This window comes from Bubalus bubalis, chromosome 5, assembly GCF_019923935.1.
Source record: "Bubalus bubalis isolate 160015118507 breed Murrah chromosome 5, NDDB_SH_1, whole genome shotgun sequence".
In the NCBI taxonomy this organism is placed as follows: domain Eukaryota; kingdom Metazoa; phylum Chordata; class Mammalia; order Artiodactyla; family Bovidae; genus Bubalus; species Bubalus bubalis.
Window position 1 is genome coordinate 124,475,861 of NC_059161.1, and position 18,635 is coordinate 124,494,495.

An 18,635-nucleotide genomic window follows, 5' to 3' on the forward strand; every position below is an offset into this window, starting at 1 on the left:
CCCGCCCCTGCGCCGGGCTCCGCACCGCCGGCGGCGCCTCCCCCATCGGGGGCTCCCTCTCGCCCCGCACGCGGCGGCCCCTGCGGCAGCTTAACCCCTCCCCTGCCGCGCCGCCTGGGAGGCCAGGGCCGCGGGCGGGGGTTGGGGGGCTGCGCCATGAGCCGCGCCAAGGGTGGGAGAGCGGAGGTCAGGCCGCGCGGGACGCGGAGGGGGAAACTAAACCAAGGGTCCTCTCTCCCCACCCCAGACACCCCCTGTCCCCCGCCCTGCCTGGTGTCGGGCAGAGGAAGCCGGGAGGGGCAGGAAGCGGACTGCGGTGGGGAAGGGGCGCCCCGCCCAGACCCCGGCCCGGGTTCCTGTTTTCGAGACAAACCGTTCCCACGGGGCTCACCCGGCCCGGGGCCGGGCGTCTTCCTGCGGGCAGCGGGGGACCTGGCAGAGATGGGGGCGTGGGCGCAGCGGGTCGTTGTGATAGCCTGGGGGAGGGGCTAGGACAAGGTGGGAGCATTTGAGAGAGAGGGGTTTGTGGGGAAGAATGAAAACGCGGCGGTCGGGAGAAGGGGCCTCGGGGTCTGGGGATGTTGGGGGGAGCTCCCGTTCGCACAGGAGGGACTGGGGCTCCGGAAGCCTGGCTCCCCATGGGGCCGGATGAAAAGGGGCGGCTGCAAGCGACGGTGGGTACTTGCAGCTAGAAAACTGGAGCCCGGAGGCCTGGCTCCAGAGAAGCACATGGGAGGGGTAGCCGCAAGCGGTTGGGGTCCCCAAAGCCGGGCCGAAGGGAGTTGGTAACCATTTCCGGCCGTTCAGGTTCAAACACACTCGCTGTGAAACCACGGGCCCCAAACAAATCTCTGAGGCTTGCCCCTCCCTGCTACCGGGCTGGGGAGGCGGGACCTCCCCCACAACTCAATCTTGGTAATACGTGACCTAGAAGCAGGCCCTTTCGGGACCCCAAGTGAGAAGGGGCAACGTCGGCGCAGCCTAGATGGCCACCGCCTGAACACTCCCCTAGCTTTGGACCGAGCGTAGCCACCTGCTTAGAGACCCTTAAACGCCGCAGTGGGGCGGGGCTAAGGGCGGAGTCAAGAAGGCGCCAACCACCCGGGGACTCCTCCCCCTCTTGAGCCCTGCCCCCGACAGCGTGGATCTTCCTTCAGCGGTGCCGGAGGCCTTAGCTTAAGGCCCTGCTCCTGTCCCGGGTGGGCCCCACCCGGACGGACGCCACGCCCCCGGCCAGCCTCGCGGGCCGCTGACCTAGTATGGACACAGCACTGGGAGGAGAGGCGCGCAGGGTGACGCCTGGAAGCGGGCAGGAGAGTCCCGGGCCCCACCCCCACAAGCCGCCCCCCTTTTGAGGGGATGCACCTGCCGCGGCTGGGGCGAAGGCACGGTGATTGCGCAGCTGCTGTGCCGCCCAGAGCTAAAAATATTTCCCAGCAGAGAGGGGAGTAAGGAGGCTCCCCAGGAGAATCAATTTATTGGGGAGTGGGTGCGGTTGGTCAAACCCGTAGATAGGAGGGGCTGGGGAGCCCGAGGACAGTGTGGGAGCAGTGTCCTTCGTCACGCTGAACACTGGGAGCTCGAGGATGATGGGAAATGGGGGTTCCAAGGAGACGAGGAGCTGGAGCTGGCCCAAGGGACTGCAGACAGACTCAGGGGCAGGTTTGGGTCTGGTCTAGAGGCTCAGATCTTCTCATCCGGGGCCGGCATGCGCTGGCGGGTCGGCTCCACGCCCCAGATCTCCCTGGCGTACTGGGCAATGGTGCGGTCACTGGAGAACTTGCCAGATGTAGCTATGTTCCGGATCACCATCCGCGTCCACTCTCTCGGGTTCTAGAGGCCACAAGGAAGCTCTGGGTTTGCTCTGCGAGTGGGATCCCCACCTTCCACCTCATTCTAACCAGGGCCACCAAAGCCCTGCCAACCCCTGGCCCAGGACCCCTCACCTTGTACAAGGCACTGACTCTCTCCTGGCATTTAACGTAGTCTTCATAATCCGCAAAGACTTTAAACCTGGAGGGGAATGGAGAAGTGGGAAAGTCTCCTGGGGTTGAGGGCCACATCCTGTCCTATTGGATTCCTGAGGACCTAGACAGTGATGCTGCTTCCAAAGGAATGTGGCCGCAACTGCCCTGAAGCCTTGTCCAGCCTCTCCACTGCTCCTGAGCCCTATTCAGCCCTGCAACCCCACGTACGCGGGTCCCTGGCCCGCCAGCTCACCGATCATGGTGCATGAGCATGTTGACAATGTCCTTGAATAGGTCAGGCTGTTTGGGGGAGAAGAAGCCACTGCTCAGCTGGTCAATGATGTGCCGAAGCTCAGGAATCCGGTCATAATACTCCTGGGCATTGTACCTGTGGGGGAAGAGCCATAGTCAGCACCCTGGAAAGGGGTTCTTGGCTCCTCCTCCAGCAAATATCCAGAAAGGTCCAAGCCCCAGGGTGAAAACTCAGGTCCAGCCTGCTACTGTCATCTCTACAGCCGCTGCACTCGCTCCGGAAGTCCTTCCACTCTTCTTCCCACACACCATCACTGTCTCCCAGCAGGTCTGTTTCCTCCATAAATGGCTTTTCTTCCCCACCATCCTAAGTCCATCCTTGGCCTCACTTTCAGGCTCCAGGAGGAGCCAACAGGTACATCCTGAGAAACATCCTTAAACTCAAACTCTCCAGCCATGTTCATCACTGTCCTGGCACCAACTTTCCTCCCCTAGGGTAGGAATTACTTCCTACCCAACAACTTCCTGGGGTAACACAATCACTCCCCGAGCCACCCAGGTTCAAATCTCTCCAGACCAGTTACGTCTCCTTCCTTCCCCTCTTCCAACCAGAAACCATGGCCTCCTCCTCAACAGTGTCCCTAACCCCCATCCCCAGCACTGGCCTGCTGTAGGGGACTCCCCCTGCCATCTGGTGCCAGCCCCACCCCGGTCCCCCAACTGGACATTCCTCCCTCCAGTCAAGCCTCCATCCTGCAGCCAAAGGTGTCTGTTTGGAGTCTAGTTCTGAACATGTTGCACTTCGCTCAAAACATTTCACATTTCCCTCCTGTCCAAAGGACCAAGTCTGAACTTTCTAGTCAAGCCCCACAGGAGAAATTCCTCTCAATATTTAGTGCCTGCTCTTGTAAGCTGAGTGTAAACTGGTACCAACTTTCTTGGAAATGATTTGACAATGTGTATCAGGGGCTTTAAGAATGCATACTTTTTTGACTCAGAAATATCCCCTTCTAATAATTATCTTGGGTTTCCCCAGTGACTCAGCAGTTAAGAATCTGTGTGCAATGAGGGAGACACAGGAGACAAGGGTTTGATCTTTGAGTCGGGAAGATCCCCTAGAGAAGGGCATGGCAACTCACTCCAGTATTCTTGCCTAGAGCATTCCATAGAGAGGAACCTGGCAGGCTACAGTCTATAAGGTCACAAAGAGTCGGATGTGACTGAAGCGACTTAGCACATAGCAAGCATAATAATTATCTTTAGGAAATAATTAGAGATGTGGACATCAGTGTAAAAGATTGGTCATCAAAGGGACATTTATACTAACAAACGAGGAAAATCAACCTTCACATTCAACTATACGGAATTAGTTAAATAAGTATGGCATTTCCATAGGATGGAATGCTATACAGACATTTAAAATATTTGAAAGACTATTTAATGACATAGAAAATGCTTCAGCAATGTTAAGATAACAGGATTCAATATTGTATATATATTATTTCCAACTTTTAAAAACTACACAGGGACTTCCCTGGTGACACAGTGGTTGACTCCATGCTCCCAATGCAGGGGACACTGATTCTACCCCTGGTCAGGGAACTAAGATCCCACATGCAGCACAGTGCAGCCAAAAAAATTAATTAAATTTTTTAAAAACTACATATATATACACACACATATAAATACGTGAAGAAAAAGAGAACTGTCGTTTTAAATCTGGGGGATGAGATTATGAAAGACAGTTTTCTTCTCTGTAGCTTTGTATTTTTCCAATTAATGAGCATGGACTGCTTCTATGCTAAGAAAAGAATCATATTTTAAAATAAAATGTTAAAAATGTAATGCCAGGAAGATTGTCTCTGAAGATCTGCATTTCTGACCACAAACCCAGGTATAACTTAACTACCATACTCATGTTTCCCTTTTTGCCATGGCTGCCAGGGAGCTGAGAATTTCATTTTACTCCCAGTTCCAGAAATGATATTATTTCTTTGGGTTGATATTATTTTCTCTTCCTTTTCCTTCAGCTCTGTGTTACTTCTGTCTCTGCTCATTTCATTCAACTTATTTGTTATGCTACCTCAAAAGTTTTCTAGACTTCTGATGGCCATAAGTAAGACCTTGTGCAGGGACTTCCCTGGTGGTCCAGAGGTTAAGAATCCACCCTGCAATGGCAGGGACGTGGGTTTGATCCCTGGTTGGGGAATTAAGATCCCACAAGCCTCAGAGCAACCAAGCCCTTGAAACACAACTAGAGAGTCTAGAGAGTTTGTGCACTACAACAAAAGATCCCACATGACATGATGCAACCAAGGTCCCACATGCTGCAACTAAGACCCAAGGCAGCCAAATAAATTTTAAAAAATGACCTTGCGCATCCCGGACCAGCCTTTCCAGTGGTGCCTCTTGCTCCCAGCACTACCCTCCAGCAGTCCCACCTTGGGGCCTCCTGCCCATGGACTAAGAACTCTGCAGCCCTTACCCTTTCTGGTCAAGCCTTTCCACGTCCTCCACCCGCATGCCAAAGATGAAGAAGTTCTCCTCTCCCGCCTCTTCTGCCATCTCCACGTTGGCCCCGTCCATGGTGCCAATGGTCAGAGCCCCATTGAGCATGAACTTCATGTTGCCAGTGCCTGAGGCTTCAGTGCCCGCAGTAGAGATCTGCTCGGAGAGGTCAGCAGCCGGGATCACTGCGGGGTGGCAGCAGGGGACACGTTCAGCTCCAGGAAGAGCCCCCATGTCAGCTAGAGGCTCTGAAGTTAGTCTGGTCCCAGGCCTGGCCAGATTCAGAGTCCCCTACCTCCAGCCCTCCAGTCTTCACCAACTGTCTCCTTCTCACTGACCCCTCTCCACCTCTTGTTGATTCTTGAACATCTGGGATCTAACCTGGACTCCTTCCACCCCCCAGCTCCACTGTGTGATTTGAAGGGCACTACTAAGGCCCCTCTCCCCTGTAATTTCATCTCATCTTGCGTGACATTCCACCACTAAGGGAACATCCTCATGATTTGAGTACTGTCCTCTTCAGATTCTTCTTTAAAGTACCAGTACCCCAGGAAGAGGAGATTAATATCTCTTCCAGGGACTGAACTCATCAGAGCTTCCCTAGGGTCCCCACTGGAGGCACCCTACCTTTCTCGGCCAGCGAGACTCGGTAGTTCTCCAGGAAGATCACGCGGAGGCGGTCTCCCACCACCGGGTCGTGGTTGACCACATCTCCAATGGCTGTGATGAGTTTGATGATCATCTTGGCCATGTGGTACCCAGGGGCGGCCTGTGGGGGCACACTTTGGGGTCAGCTCCACAGCCTGGCCTCCTACCCCCATCCTGCAACCCAACCAAGCTGACCTCAACCTGGATATCAAAGGACCACAGCCAATGATCCGGGCTCAGCCTCTCACCTTCCCTCCAATCATCACAGTCCGAGGCACAAAAAACTTATTGGGTTCCTTCTTGATACCTATGGAGAAACAGAGGGATCCAGTGAATGGGCCAGGTTTTCCCTCTGAGCTGTAGCACCTGACGGCATCCAGTCAGCCAGGACTGGGCTGGGCAATAATAGGACTGACTTGGGCTGGCTTGGTGACCTCATATCTGTCATGTCCCCCCCTCTCTGAGCCTTGGTTTGCCCATCTGTGAAGTGGGGATAATTCCATGTCCCAAGAGTTTCCCTGAGTCCAAAGGAGATGTTGATGGAGAAGTATGCAGTATGCTGGGAGGTACACAGAGGCAGGAACAGGAGCCAGAGGGAAGCCTGCCACTCACGGTTGTACAGCGTGATGACATGGAGGCAGTTGAGGAGCTGGCGTTTATATTCGTGAATCCGCTTCACCTGGATATCGAAGAGTGAGTTGGGGTTGATGTGGACTTTGTATTCCTTCTCCAGGTACGCAGAAAATTTTAACTTGTTTTCCTGAAGGCAGGAGAGGGGGAAGAGCTCACCAATAGGCCTCAGCCTCAGGAAATCCTACATTCTCATTTCCTTCCCAGGAAGGTGAGGATAGAAGGCCCCCTTGCCACCTTCATCCACTCCTGCGTCAGGGCAGACACTGCTAAGCAATGTCAGCACTCTTTCAGTGAGGTCAGATGATGCCTTCCCACTGTGGACTGATTCCAGGCAACTTCTACCAATGGCCTGAGGTTGCAGCAGAGATGAGCTCCATGGGCCATTCCTGACACAGACGCCCGGCCCTTCCAGCACTCTCCACTCCGGCCCCAGCACAGGTGTCTGTCCCAGGTTGCAGCGCTGCTCCTCACCTGCTTCACTTTGGCCACATCCCGGATAAAGGACTCATCATCCACATAGGACAGCAGTTTGCGCAGCTGATCCAGGTCTGCGATGTATTCCTCTCCGATGCGCTGTAGGGAGATGGCGCTCGGTTAGGCCCTTGGCCCTCCCCTGTCCTCTTTCACAAAGGGGTCCTTTTCCAGGTCAAACAAGCAGAGTCCACTGCCAACAGCGCCTTCTCCTGCAGCCTCCCAGCTAGGGGGCAGGGCATGTACGCGCATCTTTCCTCCCTTTCTGACCTTGAGCTCGGATGGCTGACGCCCATCTGACCCCCACAGGCCCTCGTCCTGGCCTTTTCCTCTGACAGGCAGTGACTTCGAGGGCCTGCAATCTCTGCTCCTTTCTGGTCTTACTTAAGATGTGACCTGCTGATAACCCTCCATTAGGCTGTGAACTTCCTCGGGTTGACCTTCACAGCCAGGGCCTCCATTAGCTCACATAAAAAGGTGGTTCCCCTCCTCTGGACACATGCAAGGCTGCGGAACGCAGTGCAGAATGGATTTCAGCCCTCAGCTGGGCGCCCTACAGGGAACCACACACACAGCCACACCTGGCTGCTCCTTGCCGTGACTGAGCTGACTGCTACTGGCCATCCACGACTTCTCACCTCAGCAATGATCTCTGCCAGCCCAGGGTTACACATCACCAACCAGCGCCGAGGAGTGATCCCATTGGTCTTATTCTGGAACTTATGAGGCTCCAGCTCGTAGAAGTCCTTGAAGCTACAGGATAGGGTCGGAAGATCATCAATCACCCCTGTGGAATGAGGGTCTTCTCCCTGGGGCCCCTACCCTGATTTCTTGATGAAAAGGTCCTGGAGGTGAAGGCGAGGGGGCTGCTGTGTGTAAGAGGGGACATCCCAGAACGGGACTGGACTGGATAGCAAGCCTGTGACCCTTGTAAGAGCCGTGCTACCTGTGGAAGGAGCCCCAGAGGGCGGCTCTGAGTGGCCGGTACCAGGCAGTGGGCAGGGCCCAGCGGGAGGGGCGGAGTCTGGGGAGCGGGTCTCACATGGTCTTCTTGAGGATCTCCGAGTGGATGCGAGCCACGCCATTGACGGCATGAGACCCGGCGATGCACAGGTGTGCCATATTGATGCGCTTTACCGCGCCCTCCTCCACCAGCGACATGCGCCGCAGTCGGTCTACATCCCCTGGGAACGCGGCTGCCACCCGCTGTGCCGGGAGAGACCAGAGCTAGGACGAGGACCCAGAACACCGGTTCCCAGCCCCTACCCCCAGATCTTGGCCCATAGCCTTCCCCAGGCCCTCCACGTCCCCACCCTCCACCCCAGGCCTCTCCACTCACGTTAAGGAAGCGCTGGTTGATCTCATAGATGATCTGGAGGTGCCGCGGCAGCAGGGTCTCTATGAGGTGCACAGGCCAGCGCTCCAGGGCCTCGGGCAGCACTGTGTGGTTGGTGTAGGCACAAGTCTTCACAGTCACTTCCCAAGCCTGACAGGTGGGGTGGGGAGGCAGGACCCCCGGGGCTTAAGCCGGATGGCTGTCCACACACACTGTGCAGCCAAGAGCCCCAGCCCTGCCACTGCCAGGCCAGGTTCTAGGACACCCGCCTCTGGGTCCCACACCCCTGTCTGTTCAGTGGGGGCTCCACCCACATCTATCCCCTCCCCAGAGTGGGAAGGGAACCCTGAGATGGAGAGGGTGAGGCAGGAGTGGGGGAGGGGCCCTGAAGCCCACCTTTTCCCACTCTAGTCGCTCCTGGTCCACCAGAATCCTCATCAGCTCAGGGATGGCCAAGGAGGGGTGGGTGTCATTGAGCTGGATGGCCACCTAGAGAGGGGGGGTGTGGAGGACAGTTGGAGTCAATCTGGGCCCAAGGCTACAGTCACTGTCTTTTGCCCCTTCAGAGCACCCCCTGCCCAGGGCCCCTTGTGGTTCTAGGTGGAGGCCCTCAAGGGGGTAGTTGTGGAGCAAGAGGAAGAGGAGAGCGGATTATATTGAGGATCCTCAAGCAGATACCCCTCACACCCACCCCCAGCCTCCACTTCTTCATCTATTAAATGGGCGTTGCAAGCTCAGGCTGGAGGTTGAGAGGGAAGGCACCACTCACCGGAAGTGTAGAGACCGACCCTCCCTGGGGCCTGGTACCTTATCCGGGAAGGCATCGAAGTTGGTGCGCACGGGGTCGAGGCAGCCAAACTTGGAGGACTTGAAGCGGCGGATGATGTCCTGGAGCGTGGCAGCCACTACGAAGTACTCCTGCTTCAGCCGCAGCTCCTTCCCCTCAAAGAACTGGGGACAGTGCGAGATGGGGCGGAGTCAAGGTGGTGGGCGTGGTCTAACACTGCTGTGGGCGTGGCCAGGAGAGACTCCCACCCATCCCGAGATTCCTGAGCCCTGAACTGCTCCACCTCAGGGACCCAAGAGTCTTTCTCCCACCAAGAAGCAGCAATGCAGTTGGGTCAGGAGGGAGGGCTACAAGGACCAGGAGTATTGTGGGTGTCTCCAGGGAAGAGCTCCTCCAAAGAGCCACCCCCCACCCCCGGATCCAAGCATCCTCACACTTAAAGAACTGGGGGGAAGCACAGGACACTCAGGGGGCCAGCAAGATGCCCTGGGTGTGACTAGGGCACCAGCAGGTGTCACTCCCCCTCCTGCCCTCTCCCACGCACGCTGGCTTCCTGTCCCCAGCCCAGAGGGTAACATACGTTGTCGTTGGGGTACAGGACCCTTGAGATGTTCTCAGCCAGGTTGCGGTCCAGCACGGCCTGGATGTAGCCACCGACATTGACTAAGGAACAAAAGTGGGAACGGGGTCAGGCTTGGGCCGAGGGGCTCCGCAGTGGCGGGGGCTGCTGACTCCGGCGAAACTCACAGTCCTTGAGGTTGAAGTCGTTGGGGGCTTTGGCAGACCACAGGCGCATGGTGTTGACAACGTTGTTGCGGTAGCCAGGCACGGGTGTGTCGTAAGGCATGGCCAGCACCACCTGCGGGACACCCCGCCTGCTGTTCAGAGGCGGGCCTCTGCTGCGTCTCAGAGGTCCTGAGAGCTGGAGCTCCATGCTTTGTCCCTGCACTCCGCCAGCCAACTCCCAACCCCGGATTCCAGCCCCAACTCCGGACCACAAGCAACCCCACCAACCTCTCTGGGCCTCGGCCATAGAGGACATCCCGGTGCCTCCCCACACCCCCGCCGGCCCCCCTTGCTGGGCTGTTGTGAGGATTCCAGGAGGAGGCAGGGATGAGCTGAGACCAAGGTGGGCCTCTGTTGGTGGCCACTCTGCCATGGTGCGGATGCACTGGCCACCTGGCCTAGGCACAATCTAGAGAACACTCTGGACTCCTGGAAGGACTGGGAGATCATGGGGCCTGGCTGAGGGGGTCATAGAGGTCAAGTCCATCCAAAGGTTAACCACAGGGCTAATTAGCAGTGACTAATGCTGGCCCCACCTCACACAATTAGCAAACATCAATGTGCATGCACACTGAATGCTAAGTTGCTCATTTATGTCCAACTTTTTGCGACCCTATGGACTGTATCCTGCCAGGCTCCTCTGTCCATGCTCTGTCCAGGCAAGACTACTGGAGTGGGTTGCCATGCCCTCCTCCAGGGGATCTTCCCAATGCAGGGATCGAACCCATTCTCCTGCATTGCAAGCAGTCTTTACTGCTAAGCCACCAAAGCCCACAAACATCAATAATTGCTGCAAATAACTGCCAGCTACCACGGAGAAAGGGGTGCACCCACACCTCCCTCCCCAGCATTAAGTAGCCCCTGACTGGAGCAGAGCAAATGCTGCAGCTCAGAGACAGAAGGGACTGGCCCAAGAGCATACAGCTAGGAGGGCAGCCAGAGCCCTGCCAGACCTTAGCGTGGATGACAGCGGAACAAACTCTGGGTTCTGAAAGCCTCGAGGTTGCTGTGCAGCCATCTGGAGGCCGGTGAGCTGCAGCCACAGCAAAAGGACTGGTGGCGGAGCTGGGGTTTGGACACCTGGTTTAGCGGTAGGCTCCCACCAACCTGCTCTATGACCTTGAACATGTCAGTTGCCCTTCCTAGGCTTTAGTTTTCTCTCCTATCCCCCTTTTGGACTGTTGGTTTATTTCCCATCAAGCCCCCAACTCAAATATGCAGGGGAGCCGAGACTCTGTGATTATTTTGGGCGGCAAGGAGCAGTGGTAGAGCAGGGCAGTGTCTCTCCTCCTCCCAGCTCTTCATGTGGTCTGGCTCCCCTGTGACCCTGTCTCCAGCCTCTCTGGGTTCCAGCTGTGTTCCAGCTGTGTAAGTCACTTAACTCCTCTGAGCTCAGTGGCCTCCGATATAAAATAGCACTTGGCCCAGTAGCTTCCAGGCTCTTTCTTTGCTTCTCTCGGTTTCCTCCAGAACCTCCACTCCTCCTCCCCTCCACCTCACTAGATCTTCCCCTGCTCCCTGGCTTCCCCCTCACCTGTGTGTCCACCCACTTGGCCCCCTGGCTGGTGTGTTCCACTCGGCCATAGAAGTGCACCGGCAGCGTGAACTCAGGACGGGCCTTCTCCCAGGGGTTGCCGTAGCGAAGCCAGTCATCAGCCTCCTCCATCTGAACCGCAGGCGGGTCAGGGGAGAAAGAAAGGCAGAGTCAGAGCCAGGCTCACACCACAGGAGATGGTGGGAATAGCAGGAGCCTGCAGCCCTGGTATGCCCTGTACAGGGAGGGTGTGAATGACCGGCTCTGCAGTAGGTGGGCCCCCAGTCTGGTGGAAGATCCAATGGGGCTCTGTGTGTGTATGAGAGTCTGAGACATTCTACAGCCGTGGACCTCCTGTCCCAGGAGCTGACAGCTGGCTAGGGGCCGGGGGAAAGGGCAAAGATGCTCTCCACCCAGGCTGCTGGGGCTGCTTCTGGATCTATGTGCAGATGAATGAACAAATAGCCATCTTCATCATAACCACAAGGTCAGGGCCCAGGGTCACTCACCTGCCAACCCCCAGAGATCTTCTGGTTAAAAATCCCAAACTCATAGCGGATCCCATAGCCATAGGCAGCCAGGCCCAGTGTTGCCATTGAGTCCAGAAAGCAGGCTAGGGGTGTGCAGGGAGGTGGATATCAGAGACCCAACATAAAGGAACACTTCTGCCCAGTCCCCTGGCACCCCACTCACTTACCCGCCAGCCGGCCCAGGCCCCCGTTGCCCAGCCCTGCATCCTCCTCGATTTCCTCCAGCTCCTCCATGTCCAGGCCCAGCTAGGGGTAGGAGGGTATAAGAGAAGTCAGGGCCAAGGGCCAGCAGGTCAGTCCCCCATCCTGAAGGTGCGCCCACCCCTGCACACCTGATAGGTGGCCTCATCACAGGCGTTCTCCAACGCCAGGTTCACCATGGTGTTCTGCAGCGTCCGGCCGATGTAGAATTCCAGAGACAGGTAGTAGATCCTCTGTCCGGGGAAACAGATGGGGAGGGGGAGGGGAGGGAGGGTCAAGGCGGCCCCCTGATATTTAGCCAGGCCCGGCTGGGCCTGCACCTCTCACACCTGCTGCCCCACTCCTAGGCTCCAGTGGGTTCCAGCCCTGCCTCCAGTTTTCCTGCCTTCTCAGGCTTTGGGACCCAGAAGGTAAGATACTGGTCCCAGCATTTCTTCTGACTTTGGACAAATCACTTTTCTTCTCCGAGCCTCAGTTTCTTCATCTGAAAAATGGGGCCATAGCCACCTCAGGGGGCTAAGGTGCTTAGGAGAGGTGGGAACTCCTTCCTTCGCACACAGTCCTGCCAAGAGCCCATCAGGAAGTCAGGACACAGGGAAGCACCACCAAGAGCTCCTGAAAAGGGGAGGCCAGGCCCAGAGAGAGAAGTCATTGGCTCAAGGTCACACAATGACTCAGGGCTAGAGTCGGCCATCTCCCTTCCTCACAGTGCCCAGCTCCCCTTGGCCCTCAAGCCTCAGTCCCAAGAAGGGGGGCGGAGAGACTCCAGTATCCAGGATGCTGATGGTGCTCAGGCTCCTGGTTTCCTGGGTCCCCTCCCCGCCCCTCCCCCACCCCCTGCCCAGCAGTGTCAGGTTGCTGACATTTACCAGTGACCCCAACAGACACTTGATCTCACCACCCCAGCTGCGCCCCACCCGGCACACCAGCACACCACACACACGTTCGGTAGAATGTCCTTCTACTTAGGATCCAACCCAGGCCGCGGGGTCTTCCTGCCCACCCCCAGCAGCCTCTCCATTCTCTGACTGAGTGCTGAGCCTTTGCAACCAGCCTACCTGACCCGAGGCCCCTGACCTGCCCCCCACTCCAGGTTTCTCCCCCTGGGTGGTCCCAGCACCCATTGCACCTGGCACCCCTGGATGGTCCAACCTCAGGAACCCGGAGGCACCCTTTCTTTTGCTGCAGAAAGTCCTGACCCCAGGAAGGGCCTGTCGTCCGGTCCAGATCTCCCAGCCCCCAGGGCAGGGCCCCCCAGCCCACTCCCCACCCGGGGTGCCCCAAGCAGCACCTTGGGGTCCTTCTCGTAGTAGTGCTGCTGCGTGCGGATCCAGCGGCCCACGAGGTGGTCGCGCACCGTGTAGGCCAGCGCGAAGTAGTAGTCTCGCGGGGTGGCCACATTGCGGTCCTTCACAAGGGTGAAGTGTAGGTGCCGGTTGAAGTTCTTCTTCAGCTCGGTCACATTCTCCACACCGGCCAGGCCACGCACGCTGATCTGCTTTCTCTTCTCCTGGTCTGTCAGGGGCCGGGACATGGCTGCGGGAGGGTGGGCCGGACTGACTGTGCAGACGGGTGGCCTGAGCGGTGCCTCCAGCCCGGGAGTGGAGATCCCCAGCCGGCTGGTGCTTTAAAGCCTGGCTCCGGGCAGCTTGCCCCACCCCTTCCCTCGATGGGAGGGTCTTGGCCCGGCTCCTCAGGGAGCTATTTTGGGGTGAGCGAAGGAGAGGAGGGGCAGGGCAGGGCCAGGGCTGGCCTGGCTCCTTCGCAGCCCTGCACTGACCCACTTCCTCCAGGCCTCGCGCACTGGCACTAGGGTCTGCTGTCTTCTGCCCCGGCGCCCGCCTTGTGTAGGGTCAGAGTCAGGATGCAGCAGGCAGAGTGCTGCCTTGAGAGGCTGGAAATTTGACTGGAGCGGCTGGGTGTGACTTTGGCTGAGGCTGCCCTGAATTCGGGTTATGGATGAAGGATGGGGCCTGAATGTGGGCCCTCAATCAGGGCTCCTTGGAGAGGCCAAGGAGGCTGTCAAGGAGGACAGGTGTCAGGAGGCCCAGCCTCCAGCAGAGAAGCTTGGCTTCGGTTGACTTTCACACAACAGGCTACACACCACGGGCGGGATGCTCTCCAGTCAAGCTTCTATGGTGGCCCTGCCCTTTGGTGGGGAGGACATATGTTGTGGCTGAAGGCCACCTGCACAGAGCATCAGGGTGCCCCGCACAGAAAAGGTGAAGCTAGAGGAGGACACTGGGTATCTGAGAAAAGGGGGACCGGGACTCTCGGTTCCAGGAGAGGTGGTATGGGAGAGGTCGCCTGAGGCAGGGCCACTGCCCCCACCCCATCCCCCACCGAAGTCCAGCCACTCTGAGCTCCCCCTGTTGCTGTCCCTCAGGGAGCTCTGAAGTGACCTTTCAAGAGGGATGGTCAGATTACAGGCCAGCTTTGGCTAGGGGCCACCAGCCTGGAGCAGGGGCCCCTGGGAACTGTAGTCCTGTGGCCCACAGGGGTAGAACTGAAGCAGTCCATACACACACAGACACACACACACACACACGGACACACACACAGACACAGGCACAAGACACACAGACACACACACACACATATACAATGGTATCAAGTCTCCCCATGCTGCAGGTGAGTGAAGGCCTCCTCCCATTCATTTCTCCCGCCTAGGGCCACGCGGTTCCTAAAGTTCCTTTAGGATGGACTGGTTTGATCTCCTTGCAGTCCAAGGGACTCTCAAGAATCTTCTCCAACACCACAGTTAAAAAGCAACAATTCTTCGGCGCTCAGCTTTCTTTATAGTTCAACTCTCACATCCATACATGACTACTGGAAAAACCATAGCTTTGACTAGATGAACCTTTGTTGGCAAAGTAATGGCTCTGCTTTTTAATATGTTTAGGTTGGCCACACGGAGAAGGCAATGGCAACCCACTCCAGTACTCCTGCCTGGAAAATCCCATGGATGGAGGAGCCTGGTGGGCTGTCGCCTATGGGGTCGCAGAGTCGGACACGACTGAAGTGACTTAGCAGCAGCAGGTTGGTCACAGATCCTGCTTTGTTCCTGTTTTTTGGCTGCGCCAAGTCTTAGTTGCAGCCTGTGGGATCTAGTTCTCTGGCCAGGGGTGGAACCTGGGCCCCTGCACTAGGAGTGCAGAGTTTTAGCCACTGGACCACCAGAGAAGTCCCCTGCTTTGTTCTTTGAGCAAAAGGAGCCCAGGGCCTGGTGCTATTTCAAAGGAGGCTGGGCCTCCTAGAGTGGTGGACCTGGGGAAGAGGAGCCTGGGTCTTCTGGTCTGAGGGCCAAGGAAGCACATCAGAGGGCTGGCCAGCTGCAGGATGCTACAGAGTCTGTTTCAAGGACGGCCCAGCTGTTTCTGAGAACTTTCTGAGCCCCAACAGATCCAGCCCTGGAAATACCAGCTTAGTGTGGAGGCCAAATTCCTAGTCTTCCTTAAGCCAAGCCCTGCTCTGCCCCTGCTCCCATACAACATCTGGGCGGGTCTTCCCTAGAGTGTGCTTCAAAGAAAAAAAGACCAGGAAGAGGATGCCAGAACACAGCTACACCAAGTTCCCTCGAACAGAGAAAACTTTCTCTTTTGCATTTTAAAAGTATTCTACACCTTGCATTTCAAAAGAATGCCTGGTGGCTCTCGGTGTTTAACAGTTCCCATCCTCAACCTTTCCTCCTGGGCTGTGCCTCAGGGGAGGTTCACCCCCGCCACCCCCCGCCCCTACCAAGCACCAAGCTCGGCCAGCATCTCGGGCCGCCTGGCCTGCCTTCCTTGTGGAATGCCGAAGAGAGCTCAGAGGCATTTTGGCACCAGTTGCCCGTGTTGTCACCTCAGGCCCCAACTGTGGCCGCATCCTTTGCCATGCAAACCTTCTTTGCACTGACCCCTATATTTTCCTGCTGCTAAGAACCTGCTCCCAACAGAGCACATTCCTATCTTATTCTGCTCCCCAAGTCAACTCAATCCACACCCCTCCCCCTGCTCATCAACTGGGTGATCACCCTGCCCCTGCTCTCAAGGAACTGGCTGAACTGGGACACAACCTGTTTCTGGTGCGAAACAAATGTGATACTTTGAGCTGGTTTCTCCAGCTACCTTTCTCCTGGGCTCTTTTGGCCTTTGTTGTGTCTATGGCACCCACTGGAACTTTCCAGTCTTTTCCAGGGTAATGCCACCCCAGGAGACCCTTCTTTATTTCACATCCCCCAGCCCAGCATGATGGAAACTCAAAGACTGAAACTGACCTACTGGTTTCCCCAAGTCCCATTTCACTCCCCATTGGTGGTGTGTGTATAGGTTTATGTATCAGTTCAGTCGCTCAGTCGTGTCTGCCTCTTTGAGATCCCATGGACTGCAGCACACCAGGCTTCCATCACCAATTCCTGGAGCTTACTCATGTCCATCAAGTCAGTGAGGCCATCCAACCATCTCATCCTCTGTCGTCCCCTTCTCCTCCGGCCTTCAATCTTTCCCAGCATCAGTCTTTTCCAATGAGTCAAGTTTCTTCGCATCAGGTGGCCCAAGTATTGGAGCTTCCAGCTTTAGCATCAATCCTTCCAATGAATATTCAGGATTGATTTCCTTTAGGATTGACTGGTTTGATCTCCTTGCAGTCAGTCTGAGGGACTTTCAAGTCTTCTCCAACACAGCAGTTCAAAAGCATCAATTCTTTGGTACTCAGCTTTCTTTATGGTCCAACTCTCACATCCATACATATTATATATAATTTTGCTTCTTTATTTAGGCTGTGCTTGGTCTTCGTTGCTGTGCAGGCTTTTCTCCAGTTGCAGCAAGCAGGAGCTACCCTCTACCTGCCGTGTGCAGGCTTCTCATTGAGGTGGCTTCTTTTGTTGTGGAGCACAGGTTCTTGGCGGCTTGGGCTTCAGTAGCCTGGGCTCCCAGGCTCGAGTGCTCACCCAGTAGTTGTGGCACACACGCTTAGTTGCTCCTTAGTTGTGGGATCTTTCCAGATCAGGGATGAAACCTGTCTCCTGCATTGGCAGGCAGACTCTTTCACCACTGAGCCCCCAGGGAAGCCTTAATACTTCGTTTACTTATTTGGCCTGTGCCGGGGCTTAGTTGCTGCACACAAGAGCTTTAGTTGCAGTGGGTGCACGCAGGATTTCCAGTTGCAGTATGCTGGATCTTACTTCCCCAACCCCTTCATTGGGCACAGAGTCTTAAGCCACTGGACCAGCGAAGTTCCCTTTAGAGATTTAAAGAACCCTGAAACACACTTTTCCCAGCCTGAACCCTGAACCAACACTGTTATTTATGTCCAATGGTTTCTAAACAGATACATTAACTAACTCAGAGGTTGTTTATGGCCTACTAGATTTCCAACCAGAAATCCTGTCTCCTTCCTGGGACCCATCTTGGGTTTCTCCAGAGCACTTGGCGGGGTCTCAGTAACAGAGCCCTAACAGTGACCTTTCCCAATGGACATTCCTTCCACGAACCTGGCTCTGAGCAGGCAGGGAAGACACTGCTGCTGCAGCAGAACAGGAACAGGGTCAGGTGGAGGGCTCTGCCCTCCCCCAGGGGTCCAAGGCGGCTGGGAACGCCCTCTTCACCCCTCTGGTTCCACCACAAAGGCCGGTGCTTGCTGCCTTGGAGAAAGGGCCGAGACTGATGCCTAAGTCAGCCACTTTGTTACTCACCAAAACCTTAACAAAAGCTGACAGCAGGGAGCAGAGAGGGAGCCAGCAAAGGAATGGAGCTGGCCCCAGGGGAGAAAGACTGAGGAGATAGCTGGGCTATGGTTAAGTCATTTATTGATTTTATTTCTAAAACCCACATAGCGCCACTTTGCCTCTTCCAGAGCTTCAAAGAGCCAATTAACCGCCCAATGAGCCCACCAGGGAAACCGAGCTTGTGGGGGAAGCAATGAGGTGAAGCCAAGGTCAAAGAGGGTTGCCAGGCCCCAGGCCCTGCCCCCGTTCTGTCAGCTAAGCACAAAGAGGAAAGATCTCTTCTCTTTCAGTCAAGGGACCTTTAGGGCTTGCTTGAGGAGACCCAGTGAATAGGTCCGGCTTCTGAGGCTCCATTAACCCCTGCAGGCCTACAGCAAAGCAGCCCAGGCAAGCTGGACAGGGCTCAGACACCAAGGGCCTGCTCAGGATAAACAGCAGGGCTAGCCCCAGCTCCAAGCTGCAGAAGAGCCCAGGCCAGCATTGTCCCCACTGGCCCAGTGCTGTGGGCTGCAGAGATTGCTGTCCCTCAGCCTGCCCAAAGGGAAGGTGGTGGGAAGCATGTGGCCCCATGCAGCTCCCTCCGAGAACTGCAGCAAAGCAGCAGCAGCAGCTGATCAAGGACCTCACTCAGGACCCCAGAAGTCCTGAGCTGAGTTTTCCTGGTGCCACATTGGGCCTGTCCATTAGCCCAGACACAAAGGAACAAAACAGCCTGGGACCCTCTATGAAGTGCTTACAAAGCACAAGGTGGGGCCCCTTCCCCTGCCCCCACCTCTCCCCAAAGCCTGCCATGGTGGCAGGCTGCAAGTCACCAGCAGAGAGAGAAAAGGCCACTTGGCGGTTTTAATTTTAGCAGCTTGGAGCCTGACAGGCAGGATTAGTTGGCTTGACCTTTCGTGCCGAGGCCTCCCCAGGCCCAGGGCCTCAGTCAGGTGGCAGCTTCCAGGCACGAATCACAACTGGAGCTCATCGAATGTGGGGGTCCAAGCCCCAGGGAAAGGCCTTCAAAAGGACAGAGACCAGGAAGGGGGAACCTGGTCTTCAGCCATTAATCAGTAAACTAGCAGAAGGTGGGGCCGCCCACACACCAGCTTTCCCAGCAGACCTGCACAGGGAAGGAGAACGGGAACCAAGGGGTGGGGGGCGGACTTCCTTAATGAAGGTTCCAGAGGCTCCCCTGGGGAAGGGACAGTGGGGCCAGGTGCTGGAACAGCTTCAGTAACTGGTGGTGGCACCGACAGTGGCACAAGTGTAAGAGAAAAGAAAAACAACAGA

The 18,635-nt window shown here is 56.4% G+C and overlaps 1 protein-coding gene across 1 annotated transcript; it reads right to left on the bottom strand.

Moving 5' to 3' along the window:
- Window positions 1-1,449: 1,449 nt before the first annotated feature.
- Window positions 1,450-13,268, bottom strand: PYGM (glycogen phosphorylase, muscle associated). Its single transcript, XM_006056529.4, has 20 exons — window positions 12,945-13,268; window positions 11,785-11,886; window positions 11,620-11,698; window positions 11,432-11,535; window positions 10,923-11,054; window positions 9,350-9,461; window positions 9,183-9,265; window positions 8,623-8,766; window positions 8,212-8,304; window positions 7,819-7,965; window positions 7,522-7,685; window positions 7,118-7,232; window positions 6,480-6,581; window positions 5,988-6,135; window positions 5,624-5,682; window positions 5,355-5,496; window positions 4,705-4,912; window positions 2,221-2,355; window positions 1,947-2,013; window positions 1,450-1,833 (listed from the first exon to the last, which is right to left on the bottom strand). The coding sequence occupies exons 1-20, from the start codon at window positions 13,185-13,187 to the stop codon at window positions 1,684-1,686; spliced, it is 2,529 nt and encodes an 842-aa protein (XP_006056591.1). The 5' UTR covers window positions 13,188-13,268; the 3' UTR covers window positions 1,450-1,683.
- Between the last annotated feature and the right edge of the window lie 5,367 nt (window positions 13,269-18,635).